Genomic DNA, 15,356 nt, shown 5'->3' with positions numbered 1-15,356 from the left:
TCCACACTGCCTGCTGCAGTGTCCTGCATCCACGTAGGAGGGTACCCAATAAAAGTTTAATTAGGTATTAACCCAGAGGCCACCAGGAGACTAGTATACACGAGAAGGCTCCCACAGCATGCAGGGACAGGTCCACTTCAAGAAAGGGTCCACTGAGGCTATTCCTCATGGGATTTATGGTAAGGGAGATGTCTCTAATGAACAAGGCCACAGCACACACTCCTCTCTGGAGCCCCAACTCATCCACCCACTCACCGTTTCTCTTTTCCGCAAGGGAAAAGACACCATTCCAATGGCTAAGGAGAATGAGGATAACACACAAGCACGTTTCTACACATAATTTTTATTTGTTCTGCAACAATTCACATTTTTAATAGTGCTTCCTGACCATATACCAGCTGGCTCTTCTGTAGTATGGGCAATAAAAGTAGCAATTCACATTCAAGGGGGTTGGTATCAGCATCCCACACTGCCAAGGAGGAGTAGAGACCATCTACGGGACGGGGGGATGCCGTCTAGGATCGAAGAGGCTGTAAGGATAGCAAGGAGGAAAGCTTGGGCGAAGGAAGCCCCTTGCATTTGCAGAAGTCACTACTATCCCTAAGTGGCAGTCACGCTGGCCTTGCCGGCTCCCCATGTTGTGAGTGGGGGGAAGGAAGGAGCTCTTCCTATCTTAGATGTCAGGTTGGGTGGGTGCCTGTAAGGAGAAGGAAGGGTGGGGACCTATCTGACAGACCAGCACCCAAGCTGGTCAGATGAAGCTTCCTCAGTCCTCAGCCACCATTTCTACCCTCTGCATGGCTGCAGGAGGGACGACAGCTTGTACTGTGTCTAGCAAAAAGGGAAAATTATAGTCAAAACAGCCTATGTTAAGTTAGTCTGTAAACACATCACGAAGAATGTAGGGATGTATGCTTTCCTAGCTTCCTCTTACATAGTTCTGGGACTCACCCAGCATAAACACAATCTTCTACCAAAAAGGATCCCCCCAGAGCAGACCCTCCGTAAATGACCTTGCATTTTATTCCTCTACCTAAAGTGGCTGGCTTCCCACAGAGCCTCAACATGGTAGAGAACGAAGTTTAGGCATAGATGGCTCAGCCCAGGCCAGAGGACCACAACCCAAGCTTTAGGTATTCAGTTGACTATAGATTAGTCCTTAGAATTATCTACTAGGCCAAACAAGATCTTAGGCTCTTCCACCCAAGTAGATTCAAACCCTAGAAATGAATCTAGAATCATCCCCATCCTCTTGGGTTTTCATCTAATTAATTGTTTCCCCAAGTTTACAACAAGCTGGACCCACACGTGCTTCCCAAAGTATTGAAACCAGATTTGCTTTCAGAGACTATGGCAAGGGGGTTTCCAAGAAACATCGCAGGCCAATCTGCTAGTGCTACCAAACTCGTGTTATGTCATAATGCCAACCAGTGGGCAAGTAACATACATCCCTTTAAATCTGGGATCCCTAAATTTCTGTAATCTCTAAATTTTCTGGACTCCCTTTATTAACACAAGCTAAAAACACAAAGGCTCAAGCAAAGACAGAACCTGAGTTGCACTCGGGCATGACCTATCAAAATTATTCAAGAAGAAAAGCAGTTCTTCACCGGCTAACGTGGGATTTTCTGCTATACAAACAATGACCTAGAAGTTCAGAAGAAAACTTAATAGAAGTGACATATGTATTGAAGAAGGAAGAAATAAGCACTGGAAGTAATTCCAAAGAACTTAATTATAAAAGTTATAATATTTACATGGGAATTTTCCCAAAATACAGTGCTTCCAAGGCTCTACCAGGAAGGAGATGTGCAGGCAAAATGGTTGCATACTGGACTCAAGCAAGAGTAAAACTCCAGAAACAGCTTTGCTGTCATGCAAGCAAAGCAAAAATATCTCGGCAAGTGAGAGGCGATAAGGAGGATGCCCCGTAGGTGATGCTAAGAAAGCAGAGTAGAGATGAGGCAGGCATAAGGCTACCCACCTCAATCGTTCCTGACTTCACACACGTAAGGACCACACACACACAAGCACTCCTGACGTTACTGCCGTGAAAAGGTCATGATGGGCAGGGCAGAACAATCAAGACCACAGGATACCATTGTTAGAGGTCGGTCCCCAACTATACTTCTCTGGCTCCCCTTCTGACAGGAATATGGTGGTGGTTATGGTAACTAAGAATATAGAGATGGAAAGTGTGAGGAGGGAGGCTCTGTATGATAAGAAAGTGCTGGATGGCTACCTCAGCCCCTCACTGCCAGTCTTCTCCCTGCTGTTAAAGTAGGGAAGAAGCCAAGGTACAGGTGGTGAGAGAATACAGAGGGAAATGACAAGTGGCCCTGAATATTGGAGGCAGGGCACCTGACGTCTCAAGATGACCAAATAACCCAGATGTATTTCAGAAGGACAAGAAACCGGGTCCCTGAAGCTTAAAACAGACCTAGAAAATGTTTCATCACAATACTAATACATACACACGCGTGGCATGATGCAAAACAAAATGTTCTGGGGAAGAACTTCACTGGAATTTCCCAGTAAGAGTTTATAAATTAGACATACAAAAAACAACATGGAAGATTCACATTTGCATACTATCCACAGAGTGCCCAGAGGGGGTTAATGCAGGGACTGAAAACGTAGGTCAGATACCCCAGCCAAATGGATGGTGCTGTCATCAAAGAACTCTGATGCGCCTTCCAAAGTGCTTTGCAACAATTGCGCAGACGTGGTAAAATGAGGTTGAAGTCTTCCTTCTCTCCAAAGCACTGACTCTGCGCTGATGGGGGAGAGAGAGTACCACCCTGCTCACTTCTTCTGAGACTGAAGATTCCATCAGACTACATCTAGGGGAAAGAGCGCAAGCATCAGAGACTTTATTTTTTTCATGGTAGAGAACTGGAGGAAACCTAAAGGTCAGGCTATTCCTCTACTTTTCTGTCCTTTTGTCTAGCCCCAGTAGTTCATAAGTCTTTCCGGAAAGGTCCAGAGACTTTACCTTTTTCCATGACAAACTCATGAACACTGAACTAGACCACAGTATTTGAGGGGTGGGGGATTAGCATTTGGAGCAAGATAATCCTCCGGAGTAACCGCCACAATCACTGCATGACGTTAGCACCACTAGGCCCAACCCAGAAAATTAAAGTAGAAGCCACCCACCTCAGTCACTGAGACCGTGAAAACCATGAGCCCACATTTCCAAATGTCCCCTAAGGGAGATGGTACCATTCCCAGCTAAAAACAATTGAATATTTCTGAATGGTCACGAAGCACCCTGAGAAAAGAGTGCTGCTCTAAAACAACTGGTTCTTGACACCCAAGAAGACTCCCACTCTCCCTACCTTCTAGAGAACAAAGTCGGGGTTGGTAGTATTTGCCCCAAACCCTCGGTGGTAACCAAGTATTTCTTTCAGAAGCGATTCACCTGGTAGGGAAGATCAACAAACTTTATCCTAGAGAGGAATCTTCGCAGCTCCCCGCGGCCAATTTTGGGGGTGGTATCCTCGAGTTGGACCACCTGGCCTTCCATCAGCGCCCACCGTAGACTGAGCTTGCTGACCACCAGGGGTGCTGGGTGGCCTTCGGAGCTGGGCCCTGTTGTCCTGGTAACATAAAAGGCATCTTTCCAGAGGTCGTTAATTCCAACTGAGGAAGGACAAAAACAAGAGCAATTAACATAAAGACCAAAAACTTCTGCTAACAGGAGAGTGGCTCGGTTCAGCAGCTAGATTCATTCATTCATTTACTCTTCCATTAATTCATACACAAAGTTTATTGAGCACCTAATAAATGCAGGGCACTGAGCTAGGCAGTGGGTGCACAGTGGGAATGACTGGTGGCCGGCAAACCAGCACATTCCTCTCGGTCTCTGAACCTTTCCTTCTCTGAAGCTGTTTCCAAGAAAACCCCAAATCAGGAAATGAGGATATGCCACCTCTGGTGACAATTTGGTAAAAAAGTGAGCACGACAAACTAGAACTTCTGAGAATTCCTGGACTGTCAGTGCGTGGTCACAGAAGCTATGTGCCTCCCCAGTGCTTATTTGGCCTCATCCTTAAAACAGGGATCATAAAAATGGTCTGGATTCTTAATCACCATCATTTAGCCCTCACTGAATAATATTTGATGCTAACATTGAGAAACGGCTCATTTAGATCCAATCACAGGATTCTCCCCCACCCCGGCCCCCCACCACACACACAGCCAGCAGGCCAGTATGCCTGCAAGTTCCAGATCAGGTGTCCTTCCCGATGTATCTCAACAAACTGAGAGCCACAATCATTGGCTTTAACCTCAAGGCAAATGAGTTTGTGCACAGTGAGCCAGTCTGTGAATGGCAAGAGAACACAGAAGTAAAGGAAAAGGGGCCAGTCTGGTCTTCCTCTCCACAATACCCACAGCGAGGACTACAGACTCGCTTAGGCCAGAGAGAGGCAAAGGATCTCGGTGGAGGAGACCATCAGACACTTCCAGACCAGGAGGTGGCAGTGGCTGAGTTTCCAGAGCTTTGACCACCTGAATTACAGGACTCCAATACAGGATCCAGATTTTGCTGTATGGTATTATTTACATACATATATAAAGCTGAGGAATACTTCTAAAATGTTAATAGCAATTATGAGTGGTCAGATTCCGGCAAAATTTTTTTTTCTTTTTGATTTTTCTCTTGGCAGCCACTTCTACGCAATGGGCATGTTTACTTGTACTAGTCAAAAGAAAGCCTCCCACTGATCCTAAACCAATATCCTGGAGACAACATGCTACCTCCATCATATCCCTCACAGTTAATTCTAAATCCTAAGCTCTTGGAAGGTCGAGAAACCAGTCTTATTTGTATTCCTAGCACCTGGCACGGTGCCTGACATACAAGTGATGCTCAGTGAATGTCTGCTGAAGGAGTGGCTGTGGGAATCACATCCCCCCAAGAACCTCTGGGACATGGGGCTGCACTGGCCCTCGGCTTTCAGGCCTATTCAGAGAATTGGGTCCTCAGCCTGTGAGCCAAGTGCTCCTCCCAGAGGGAGCACTCCGGTCATGGCCCTGGGCACCAGGGCGCCAGGGAAAATGCATGGGAGTGCTCAGCTGTCATTTGAAAGTACACATCCCTCCGCTGGTAGGACGGTGGTACCCTCACACACACACAGCCGGCACATCTCCTCCCCTCGCTGTGCACGCAGTCCCCACTGTCACTGGGACTCACCCTCTGAAGCCGTCACTGTGCCCGTGGCATTGGCCAGATCGAGAAGAAGAGAGGGGAATGCTGGGTGCAGGAGGTAGAGGTGGTGAAGGCTGGGTGGCCCAGTTCCCGGGATGGCATCCTGACAATGAGAAGCAAAAAGGAAGAACGCAGGTAACTCTACGTTCCCACATGTGAGGTCCTCGGATGAAAAGGGCAGAGGGGACAGTGATTACTCACTCCTCTCTGATGCTACGACCTGACCCCAAATACAAGCATGTGTTTGAGAAAAACTCCCATATAAAAACTCCACATATTTCAAAGGGCTCAAAACAGACTAACCACTAATTTCTTCAAACCACTAGAGCTGGAAAATGCCCTCTCCCTTATGAGAAAAAGAAGAACAGAAATGTGCATGCCCCAGGAGAGAAGTTTGGTGGGGCGGCTCCCAGTCTTCTGCCCGTGGAGTATTACAACATCTCTTGCAGTAGGTGGGGCTTTGTGGAGACAAAATGTATGTTTGAAAAGACATCTGTCTCCTCTCACTGGGTATTAAAGCCAATTACAAGTGTCAAGCTAAAATCCACAAAACTCTTCTCTCAGTTCCTGAGATAAACAGAGCATTGGCCACACAGAAGCAAATCATTAAAAAAAAAAAATTCCAAGGCCCAAGTGTCAGTCGTCTTTGCAGAAGACATGCACATTGGCCCTTCCTTTACCGGTGTGACTTTTGCGCAAGGATGACATTCCATTCTTGCACGTGTGCAGCCATTCGGTTGTTAATACACAAAAATACCACGGATGGGTTAGTAAATGACTGCTCTACCAAGCTCCTCGAGGACCTCCCCTCCCCTGGGAGCATCCTGGGGCTCTGCTAGTGGAGGAAGTAGAACCCCATATTCTTAGCATAAGAAGTCCACTGAGTGAGGAGAAACACAGGTGGGAAGCTTGCAGCCACGCTCCCACCACCACACAGAAGAGGGCGTTTTCCACACACACGCTCAGGAGCCCAGGCTTGAGAGGACAGACCTCTGGCTCTGTCCACGTGACAAGCAAGGAGTCAAACACCCTCCTCACTGCCTAGGGAATGGAGCCCAAATTCCTAGCCTGAAAACCAAGGTCTAATGGCATTTAATCCAAATCTGCCATTTCCAGCCTCTTCCTACAATTATTTACCTGCCCACCCATGCTTCAGCAACCTCTACTGCCCTTGCCCTCTCTAACCTCTGCCAACCTATTTCCCCCTTAGACTGTCTAACAATCCCTGCAGCCCATTTCCACGCACTAATACAATTCTCAGCCTTAGGTCCCACACCTAAACGCCACCCCTTTCACAAAAAGCTCTCTAACTGCCCCAGACAAAATTAATATCCTCTCCTTTTGTGCTTCCACCTAAACCTCTTATTTGTGCTTCCTTTGCGGCATTTGTGACATGCCTTTGTTTTCTGGTTATAGACATTTGAGAGTCACTTGCTCCAATCCCCTCATTTTATTAAATGAGGAAACCGGGAAGTTTAAAATGTCAGGCAAACTATTCGTGGGCACACGTTGGGGCAGAACAGAATTAGGACTAAAACCTAGATTTTGAGTAAATCTGATCCTCAAACTGGAACATATTAGCATCTTCACTGACAGATAAAGAGCATAAGGCTCAGAAAAGTGAGGTGGCCCGTCCAAGAGTGCACGGCTGATGAACTCAGGACTCTTGATCTTTTGGGGTCCCCCCCCCATCTGGGGACCATCTGCCTTCTCCTCTAGAGGACCAGCACTCTTTCCAGGCTATCCTTAGGTCCCTACAGAGATCACGGCATCTGGCGCAGAGTGAGTGCTGGTCAAGACGTGTTTAATTGAACTCATTCAGGGTGGGTCTTACCAAAAACTCCCAGGCACCTAATACAGGTGGCACCCTGCCTCATCAGCCCCACTGAAATGCTGTGTATAGCACTTAAGACATTCCAAAATCTGCCTTCTGGGCATAGGACCTTCTCTCCCACACTTCCCCCGGGTAAACTCTCAACCTCAGCCTCGTCATCCTCTCCAACTGCTTGCCATCCCAGCCCCACACCATTTCTGCAGGCTCCGTTTATTCGCCTCAAAGCCCAGCCTCACCCTCCATGAGACCTCCTCTGCCCATTCCAGACCAGTCACAGTTAGTTCTCTTCGACTGTGGCACAGATGGATCATCTGGAAATCTGGACCTTGTGGCTTTAGAAGACCTATCCTTTATCTAGCCTCCCACTGTCAGCAGCCAGCAGCCAGGGGCTGTCGGCTTGCACGATGCTCGGCCGAGAGGAAGGCCAGGACAAGCAGCGCTCAGGAGGAAGCAGGGTCTTGCCCTGCCTGCTCGAGTGCTGCTGCTGTGATCCACCCCCGCCCCCCGGAAGCATGGCGGCTCCATGGATCCCCGCAGGCCCAATCAGCCCAGCAGAGCAGCCATCACCTCACCAAGTGACAAAAGCCCCCACCCCCCAGGCCCACTTACAGAACTGGGAGATACCGCCGACATCCCCTCGGCCCAGAAGAGGAAGACAGACTTCTGATCTGAAGTAACCGCCGAGGTGGTTGGCGTTTCCTTCATGTGGCAGGGAGCGTTGTAGGTCCAGGTAACAGAGCCCGAGTCCCCATCCACCACCATCATCTGCAGAAGAGGAGCCTGTGAGTACAGCCCGTCTCCAGAAAGGCAGCAGGCCAAGAAAACACACAGAGCAAAGAAAACCCGCAGAGATCCAAATGACACATGTATTAACAGGTTGAGCTTATTACATGTGAACAAACTGGGTGTTCGGAGAGCATTATATAAGGCCTAGGGACCAAGCCCCGCTTAGCAGCAGCTGTTGTCTCCATTTTGTAGAGTTTAAAGGATTGTAGAATTCTCCAGTGGGAAGGAGATGTTAATCATCTGATCCACCTCTCATTCTCAGGGTGAGAGGGTGGAGGCCCGGGACAGGAAGGCACTCAGATTGTTCAGGGTCTGTGACGGTGCTCCGACAGAGAGCGGCCCTTGGAGGGGAGCACCTCCTCCCGCTCCTTCCCTCCCACCACTGCAGCCACCACTTTAGGGAACAATGACTAAGTGGACGCAAGTCCTATGGGCTGTGCTAAAAGCTTTCTGGGTTTGATGATGTCACGGCACATGTAGCTCAGCCCCAGGGTGGTCTCAAATTCAAAAGAGCACATCTAAACAGATGAACACATAAACTAAGAGATTCACTTAGTTTACTTAGATTTACTCCTCAGCTGCGTCTCTCAAAGGACAATTAAGGGGCCTGAACTCATCATCCCTGACACATTGCTATCTCCTTGTCACCCCAAATACCTCATACCTCACAGTTTTAGAGGCTCTTCTTGGCCAAAATCCACAAGAAACTCCCCATCCACCTCTAGCCCCTGTCTTTATGGCCCTTCTCCTCAAGGGTCTGTTCTTGGATAAACGGAAGGACTGTAGCTCTGGCAACAATCACTTCCCTATTCTTCCAGCCTCTGGGTCCTGCCCTTCTTTGTCCGTGCTCGGACTCTGCCTCATGGAAGGTCCTGGAACCACACAGAGGGACAAACTCCCCTGAGCCAGCAGTTCAAGATTCCCTCCGGCAGCCTGAGGAGAAAAGTCTTGAGACACCACACTAAAAAATTTTATCCAGTCACACATATTATTTAGCTGTCATAATAACCCTATGAAGATAGGTGATACTCCCACTTTATAAAGCGATGTGGAATCTGCAGTTGGGTGAGATTATGTAATTCACCCAAGGTCACTAGCAAGTAGTGGAGCCAGGATTAAATTCCAGGTCCAAACCCTCAGCATCTCAGCTCTTAAGCAAGCTACATATCCCCTTCTCCCTTAATCCCGCTGGAATGCCCATGGAAATTCCAATCTCTACCTGAAATCTTTTTGAAACACAACCAGACATCGCTTCCTTCCTGGACAGCACTGCTGGAACTGCTCCCTGAAGTGATGCTTCTATCATCGGCTCTGTCCTCCACTCATGACCAAATAACCCTACTGCCTCCAATACATCACCTAAATTCTGCAGCCTTGCTTTTCAGGGCCCTCCATCATCAGCTGAGCTCACTCTGATCTCTCTGGAGGAAATACCCCTTGGCCTACCCTTATATACCGACCCAGCAAACCACTTCTCTGCTTTCATGATTTGAACATCTCACCTGCAACCAACATGAAGCACCTCTTGACTCCCTGCACTCTATCTGCTCCCCACGTCCCCATGGCATTGTGCAGACCTCCTTTACCTACCCACCACGATGTGGTAGGGCTGTGTGCATACAGGCACCCCAAAGACTATGAACTACACAAAACCAGGACCTTGTCTTCATTACTGCTGTGCCTCCACAGACATCATCTGTGCATCTGGCACGGAACTTGGCAGATATTAGAGGAGATGATTAAGTGTTTTGTTTGCTCACAGGGAACAGGGCATAATATATAAATATATATGTTACAGTAAAGATAAACTGAAAAGATTGGTCAGTTATAAAAAAGAAATTTTAAAAACTCTAATTCTCCCTATAATAAGAATGAAAACTGTCTATCCAATCATTATAACCTCATAATATGCAATCTCACATAAAATCAGGAAGACCTATGGAACATGCCATACCATTCTGTCTCTGGGCCACTGGTGTCAGTGTTTCTAACCTAACAAGCCTTCCCAACCACCCTTCCTCATATAAATGTGGTTCAGCTTTCCAGGTTCTGCTCATCATCTTTCCCTCCTTTGTTAAGTCTTTCATAACAACCCAACCACCCCAGATATCCTGCCTTCTCTGAAATCTTGGGAAGATATGTACTGAAGTACTAAGTTCATTTATGCCTGCCTTTCCCCACCAAGAGACTTCAGAAGGTTCCTATTGCCTAACTGTGAGTTAAGAATCCAGAAAGGGGGGTGGGGAGGGCGGCGGGGAGGCGGGCAGCACCTGGGTGGCTCAGTCGGTTAAGCGTCCGACTTCGGCTCAGGTCATGATCTCGTGGTTTGTGAGTTCGAGCCTCACTTCAGGCTCTGTGCTGACAGCTCAGAGCCTGGAGCCTGCTTCAGATTCTGTATCTCCCTCTCTCTCTGCCCCTTGCCTGCTCACGCTGTCTCTGTCTCTCAAAAACAAATAAACACTAAAAAAAAAAATTTTTTTTTAATTTTTTTTTTTAACATTTATTTATTTTTGAGACAGAGAGAGACAAAGCATGAACGGGGGAGGGTCAGAGAGAGGGAGACACAGAATCTGAAACAGGCTCCAGGCTCTGAGCTGTCAGCACAGAGCCTGACACGGGGCTCGAACTCACGGACCGCGAGATCGTGACCTGAGCCAAAGTCGGCCGCTTAACCGACTGAGCCACCCAGGCGCCCCAAAAAAAAATTTTTTTAAAAGGAAAAAAAAAAGAATCCAGAAGTGGGAACTCATGTACAGGAAGGAAGTTAGCAAGACAGGCTTCCAATGCTATAGATTGTAGCACCGAATTGTGAGTTTTCATTTTATCCATCAGCCAGAGTTTGAGTTCTCTGAAGGAAGGGACCAAATTTTAGGTTCTTTTTATTTCTCACAGGGCCTAGCATATGGCTGGACACAACATATATACCTTATATATGTTTCAATTGATTTGAGTCCCAAAGTTTTACCTTTTTCATCCCAACTCCATCCTGTATCTGTAGAAGGAAGTCTAACGTCTGATCATCAGTGAAATACCCAGGAGTAGGCTGGCTGCAAATGAGAACACAGCGATCAGTGGTGAATAAGAAGAAGAGGAAACCAAGGAATTCTCTTCTCCTGCATGGCCCCACATATCAAGCGATTGTTCTGAGGAATTTTGACACATGGGAAAGCGGATCAGAACGGCAAACACACAGAGGAACATGCTGCAAACCTGTGCAGGCCTTGCAGGCTCAATGTCCAGGAAGGTGTCAGATTTTGCCCCCGCAGCAGGACAAGGCCTTGTCTGGCTGTAATCAGGAGGTTGCTGCAGTTGGAATCAGGTGCCTTCACCATCTGGAGTAGCTCGACACCATCACTGAATTAAACAAAAGCCCAACAGTTAGCCTCCAGCTGGGATGAGATTCCCAACCCACCAGCTTGGGCTTTTGGTCTTGGTACTCTTGTATTCATCTCCCACCATTATCTCATCAGGTGGGCACTCTGTCATTCCAGGGAATGTCAGTTTAGAAACCAAACATCCCTAGAGAATTCATGCAAGTTCAAAAGGAACTCCCAGGAGAAGCGCTGCAGAGCCATATCTCTGATGTTAGACGCCCTGGGAAAGATAACAGAGCCAAGGATAATGGCAAGGAAGGCGGATGGAAACCTGGACAGGAGGCCTGAAACTGTCACTAAGCTTGGACAGCAACTCACTTGACACTGCATCAAATTATTTCTCTGTCTGGACAACTGGGACGATTCTATTTAACAACTGCCAAACTGACTGAAACAATGTGATACTGCCAGAGAAAATGCTAGAAAATGATTTGAAACTTCTGACAGAATAGAATGAAGACAATTACCATCCAGGCCTGGGGTTAAATGGGTAAAATCCACTCCATGTGGAAAATGGCATGCTTTGGATTAAGAAATAAACAAAAATAAAAAATAAGATTTCATGGATGCTAGCCTTGCTTCTGCCAAAATGAGTTTTTAACTAAGAGAAAAACACAGAAAAAGAGTAGGGCAGATGCTTCAGCACAGTTTTACACGCAGGTATTTTAAATAAATCTGTCTCCCTACCTGAAGGGTTCCCAGTCTCACCTATCCCACTCTCAGAACCCTAAACAAATATCCTTCTTTGCAACCTATGTGCAGAGTGATCACAAATCATGATCCCCAACACATAGCTATCAACACATTATGTTACCAAGAAAAGAAAGTTTCTAACTCACCAGACCAGAAGATGGTATATTAAGGGCAGCACTGTTTCCCCCCAAACTTCTGCCCACTTATTCACCAGCCCAACCAAACTTGGAGACTCCATAACACATGAGATCTCAGATCTCACTGTGACAAAGTCAGACATCTGCCCTACCTGTAAATGTCAATGAGCTCAGACAGGTTGATAGATCTTCGCTTCTCCCATTCTGGCTCTTCTATCTGCAGAGAAGGTGGTAAGCTGTCTCGATTTTGGGCCTGAACAAAAATGTCCCGCAGGGCGACAGCTTGGATATTTCCTAGCACCACAGGAAGAACCAACACTGAGAAGTTGAATTTACTAGAACTCTCCCAGGGTGAGGATCTGAGCAAGAGACACAGAGCCGAATCAGATGGGTCTAATATAGCCCACCCAGTACATATCCAACATGGAGTAACTGGAGAAGTGATTAAGCAGATGCTGCACAGTCTTTGGAGAAGGCAGCTGAGAAAAGCAGAGTTAATAACCCGCAATGGGTGGGGGAGAGTGAGAGGCCCCTGGGACAGGAGGTGGCAATAGGGCTGGTGACAGCAATTCCCGAGCTTTCATTGTCTCAAAAGGGAGGCCTAACGCACACACACAGATGGGGAACAGCAGCAAAACTACACTTAATTCTTACCAAAGCCAAAAAGGATATAGACAGCCCCGTTTGTGGTGACGTAAACCTGAGGACCAATCAGATTCCCCACGCCCACGATGTTGTACTTCACAGGTCGGCCCACCGGACTCCCTGTCCGGCCAGACACCAGCAGAAAGCACAGATCTGGCTGAAGAAGCAAAAAAACGGGAGTCAATAGATGTCATATCGTCTCCTAATCGAGTAGCTTCTACAGAAGTCACTGCGCTCTGATTAGCTAAGGGTTCAGAAACACTTCCCAAAGTTGCACAGCACAAAGCCAAACCTGCTTCCCTTTTTTTCCCTGGAAGCAAGAAAATGAAGCCAATGTCCCATTCCTTGTTAGATATGTGCAAAAAGCATCTTCATGGTAGCTCAGGCAATTTCTCTGAAGCATGGTTGTTGCTGATTAACAGTCTTCTGAGGCACAGAGTTCTAGCCGAGAGCTAAGTATAGGACAGCTGACTGCTGGGTCTCTATTCTCATACCCAGAAATCCCCAGTAATATTTGGTCCCAACTAAAATCAACACGGGCAGTCTCTCCCATCATAACATTACATGTCTAGCCTGGCCACTCTCAACCCTCAAGCAGAGATAAGCAAACCTATCCTGTGAAGAGTCAAAAGGTGGATATTTTAGGTTTTGCAACTCAGATGATTTCTGTAGCAACTAGTCAACCACCATAGGGTGAGAGCAGCCATCGATAATAATAAATGAAGAGGCATGACTGTGCTCTAATAAAACTTTAGAAAAACAAGCAGTGGGCCAAATCAGGCCTGCAGGTCAGTTTGTCAACCCTGCCCTAAAGGGTTTTCTTTAGGAATAGAGTCACCGGTCACTACAATATGAGGATTGTAGTGATATCCTGACTTAAGTAAAGCTTTTGACGAAGTTTAGCATCATGAATTCTTCTGGACAAGATAAAAAGATATGGTTTTCAGTGTACCTAGAGTAAGAGTCAATGTCAATCCAGAGGGAGACTTCTGGTGGGATGTCACAGCACTCTGCCATTATCCCATTGCTACTAATCATTCTCATCAAAGACTTGAATGAATAGCTTATCTCAAGCTTATCACAGAACTGAAAGTGATAGCTAATATGCTATATGACAAACTCAAAATTCAAAGAAGTGTTAGGCTTGGAAGATGGGTCAAAATCTGAAAGAAGAAACGGGGCCACTAATGAGTTGATTAAGTAAAAGGTGTGGGTGCTTTAACGGATTATAAACAAAAACTAAATCTTAGAAAGGCTATCGCAATCTTCAGCTGCATTAATAGAAATATAAAGCCTATATCTAAAGAAGTAATAATTTCCCTATGCTGGTAAAACTGGCTATATCACAAATAGAATATTGTTTTCAGATATGGGTACCACATTTTAAAAGAGATATGGATAGAATGGAGCGCAAAGGAAAAGAAAGCAAGAAAGAGAGGGGTCTAGACTTCATTTTGTACAGAGTACAGTATAAGAAATTGGGGGTAGCCTTAGAGTAGCAGGTGTAGTGGGATGAAGCTAAGGGCTAATAGGCCTACATGAAAGCATGTAGAAAGAGGATTAGATTCTTTCAGAGTAGCTCTGTGGGGCTGAAGCTGGAACAGTGAGTGGAAGCTATGAGAAAACAGAATTCTCACCAATGTGACAGAATTTTCTTGACCTGACCAAAAATGAAATGAACTGCCTTACAAATCAGTGATATTCCCATTAGCCTGAGTACTCATGGAGAGTATGGATGCCAATGTGTCTAGAATACCGTATCAGACTATAGCACAGTGGAAGAGGGTTCACCACATGGCTTTTAAGGTCCCTTCCCTAGAAGATCCAAACTGTTCTAGACCAGATCAGTTCCTCTCACCCCAAACCAGGTCCCACTGTCCCAAGCCCACCTCACTCTAAACCCAGATCTAAGAACAGAGTCACTCTAAGTCATAGGCCTCATATGTTCTATTCCTCAAGAAGAGAGAACCTTCTATACTGTAGCTTAGAGTAAACCAGCTTAAGTTTCCCAGGTTCTTTGTTGCTGGCATCATGGTCAAGAGAGGTCAGTAGAAAGATGAGGCTACTGCTGTAAACCCATTGCTTCACTAAGATTTTTTAAATCTATCAACCATCTATCAACCATCTATCAACTTTTCAGGCAGAATGTGTAAATAAGTAAATTCTGTGACACAAGTTGGGTGATACACTTTTTTTGCTGTTTGGTTAAGACAAAAAAAAAGAAAAAAAAAGCACAGAGTTGGAGCAGACAAGAAGCTAATTCCTCTAATAGAGGCCACCTCACTACGGAGGGTCCTTAGAAGCCAGAACCTCTAGCCTGTCAACCACCTCTGGCTAATAAGAAGCCAAATGGGGTATTAAGGCCGAGATTTTTAAATTTATCCAGGATACAGAAACTTTTTCAATTTCTTGCTATGCCTCTGCTAACCATACTTCCACTGAAAAGAAACTCCCCATACTTTCCACTTTGGCACCTTCATACAATCACTCCCTGATGGGCATAGTCTTCAAAAATTTCCCTACACCCTGGTCTCTTTATTCACAATGACTGTAGTAAAAAAGGTTATGTAAACAATAGTTGAGTTTTGGGTTCAATCTACTTTGAGACCAACTGGCTAGCTGAAGAAAAACTAACAGAAAGCACCCTTAAAACAAACTAGCCTTCAGAAATT

The 15,356-nt window shown here is 46.3% G+C and overlaps 1 protein-coding gene across 1 annotated transcript in view; it reads right to left on the bottom strand.

Annotated features, from left to right (window-relative positions):
- Nucleotides 1-323: 323 nt before the first annotated feature.
- The window catches only part of FAM234B (family with sequence similarity 234 member B), a 35,893-nt gene continuing 20,860 nt past the window's right edge, over nt 324-15,356 (bottom strand). The window contains exons 6-13 of the mRNA XM_023256791.2: nt 12,694-12,841; nt 12,192-12,333; nt 11,046-11,189; nt 10,801-10,882; nt 7,659-7,814; nt 5,201-5,318; nt 3,425-3,645; nt 324-2,843 (exon numbers count right to left, since the gene is read on the bottom strand). Of these exons, the coding sequence (XP_023112559.1) occupies nt 2,838-2,843; nt 3,425-3,645; nt 5,201-5,318; nt 7,659-7,814; nt 10,801-10,882; nt 11,046-11,189; nt 12,192-12,333; nt 12,694-12,841 (1,017 nt within the window). The 3' untranslated portion in view covers nt 324-2,837. The remainder of the gene's footprint in view (nt 2,844-3,424; nt 3,646-5,200; nt 5,319-7,658; nt 7,815-10,800; nt 10,883-11,045; nt 11,190-12,191; nt 12,334-12,693; nt 12,842-15,356) is intronic.

This window comes from Felis catus, chromosome B4 (assembly GCF_018350175.1).
Source record: "Felis catus isolate Fca126 chromosome B4, F.catus_Fca126_mat1.0, whole genome shotgun sequence".
NCBI classification, from domain to species: domain Eukaryota; kingdom Metazoa; phylum Chordata; class Mammalia; order Carnivora; family Felidae; genus Felis; species Felis catus.
The sequence above is the reverse complement of the archived record's forward strand: the minus strand, read 5'-3'. Positions and strand labels throughout refer to the sequence as shown.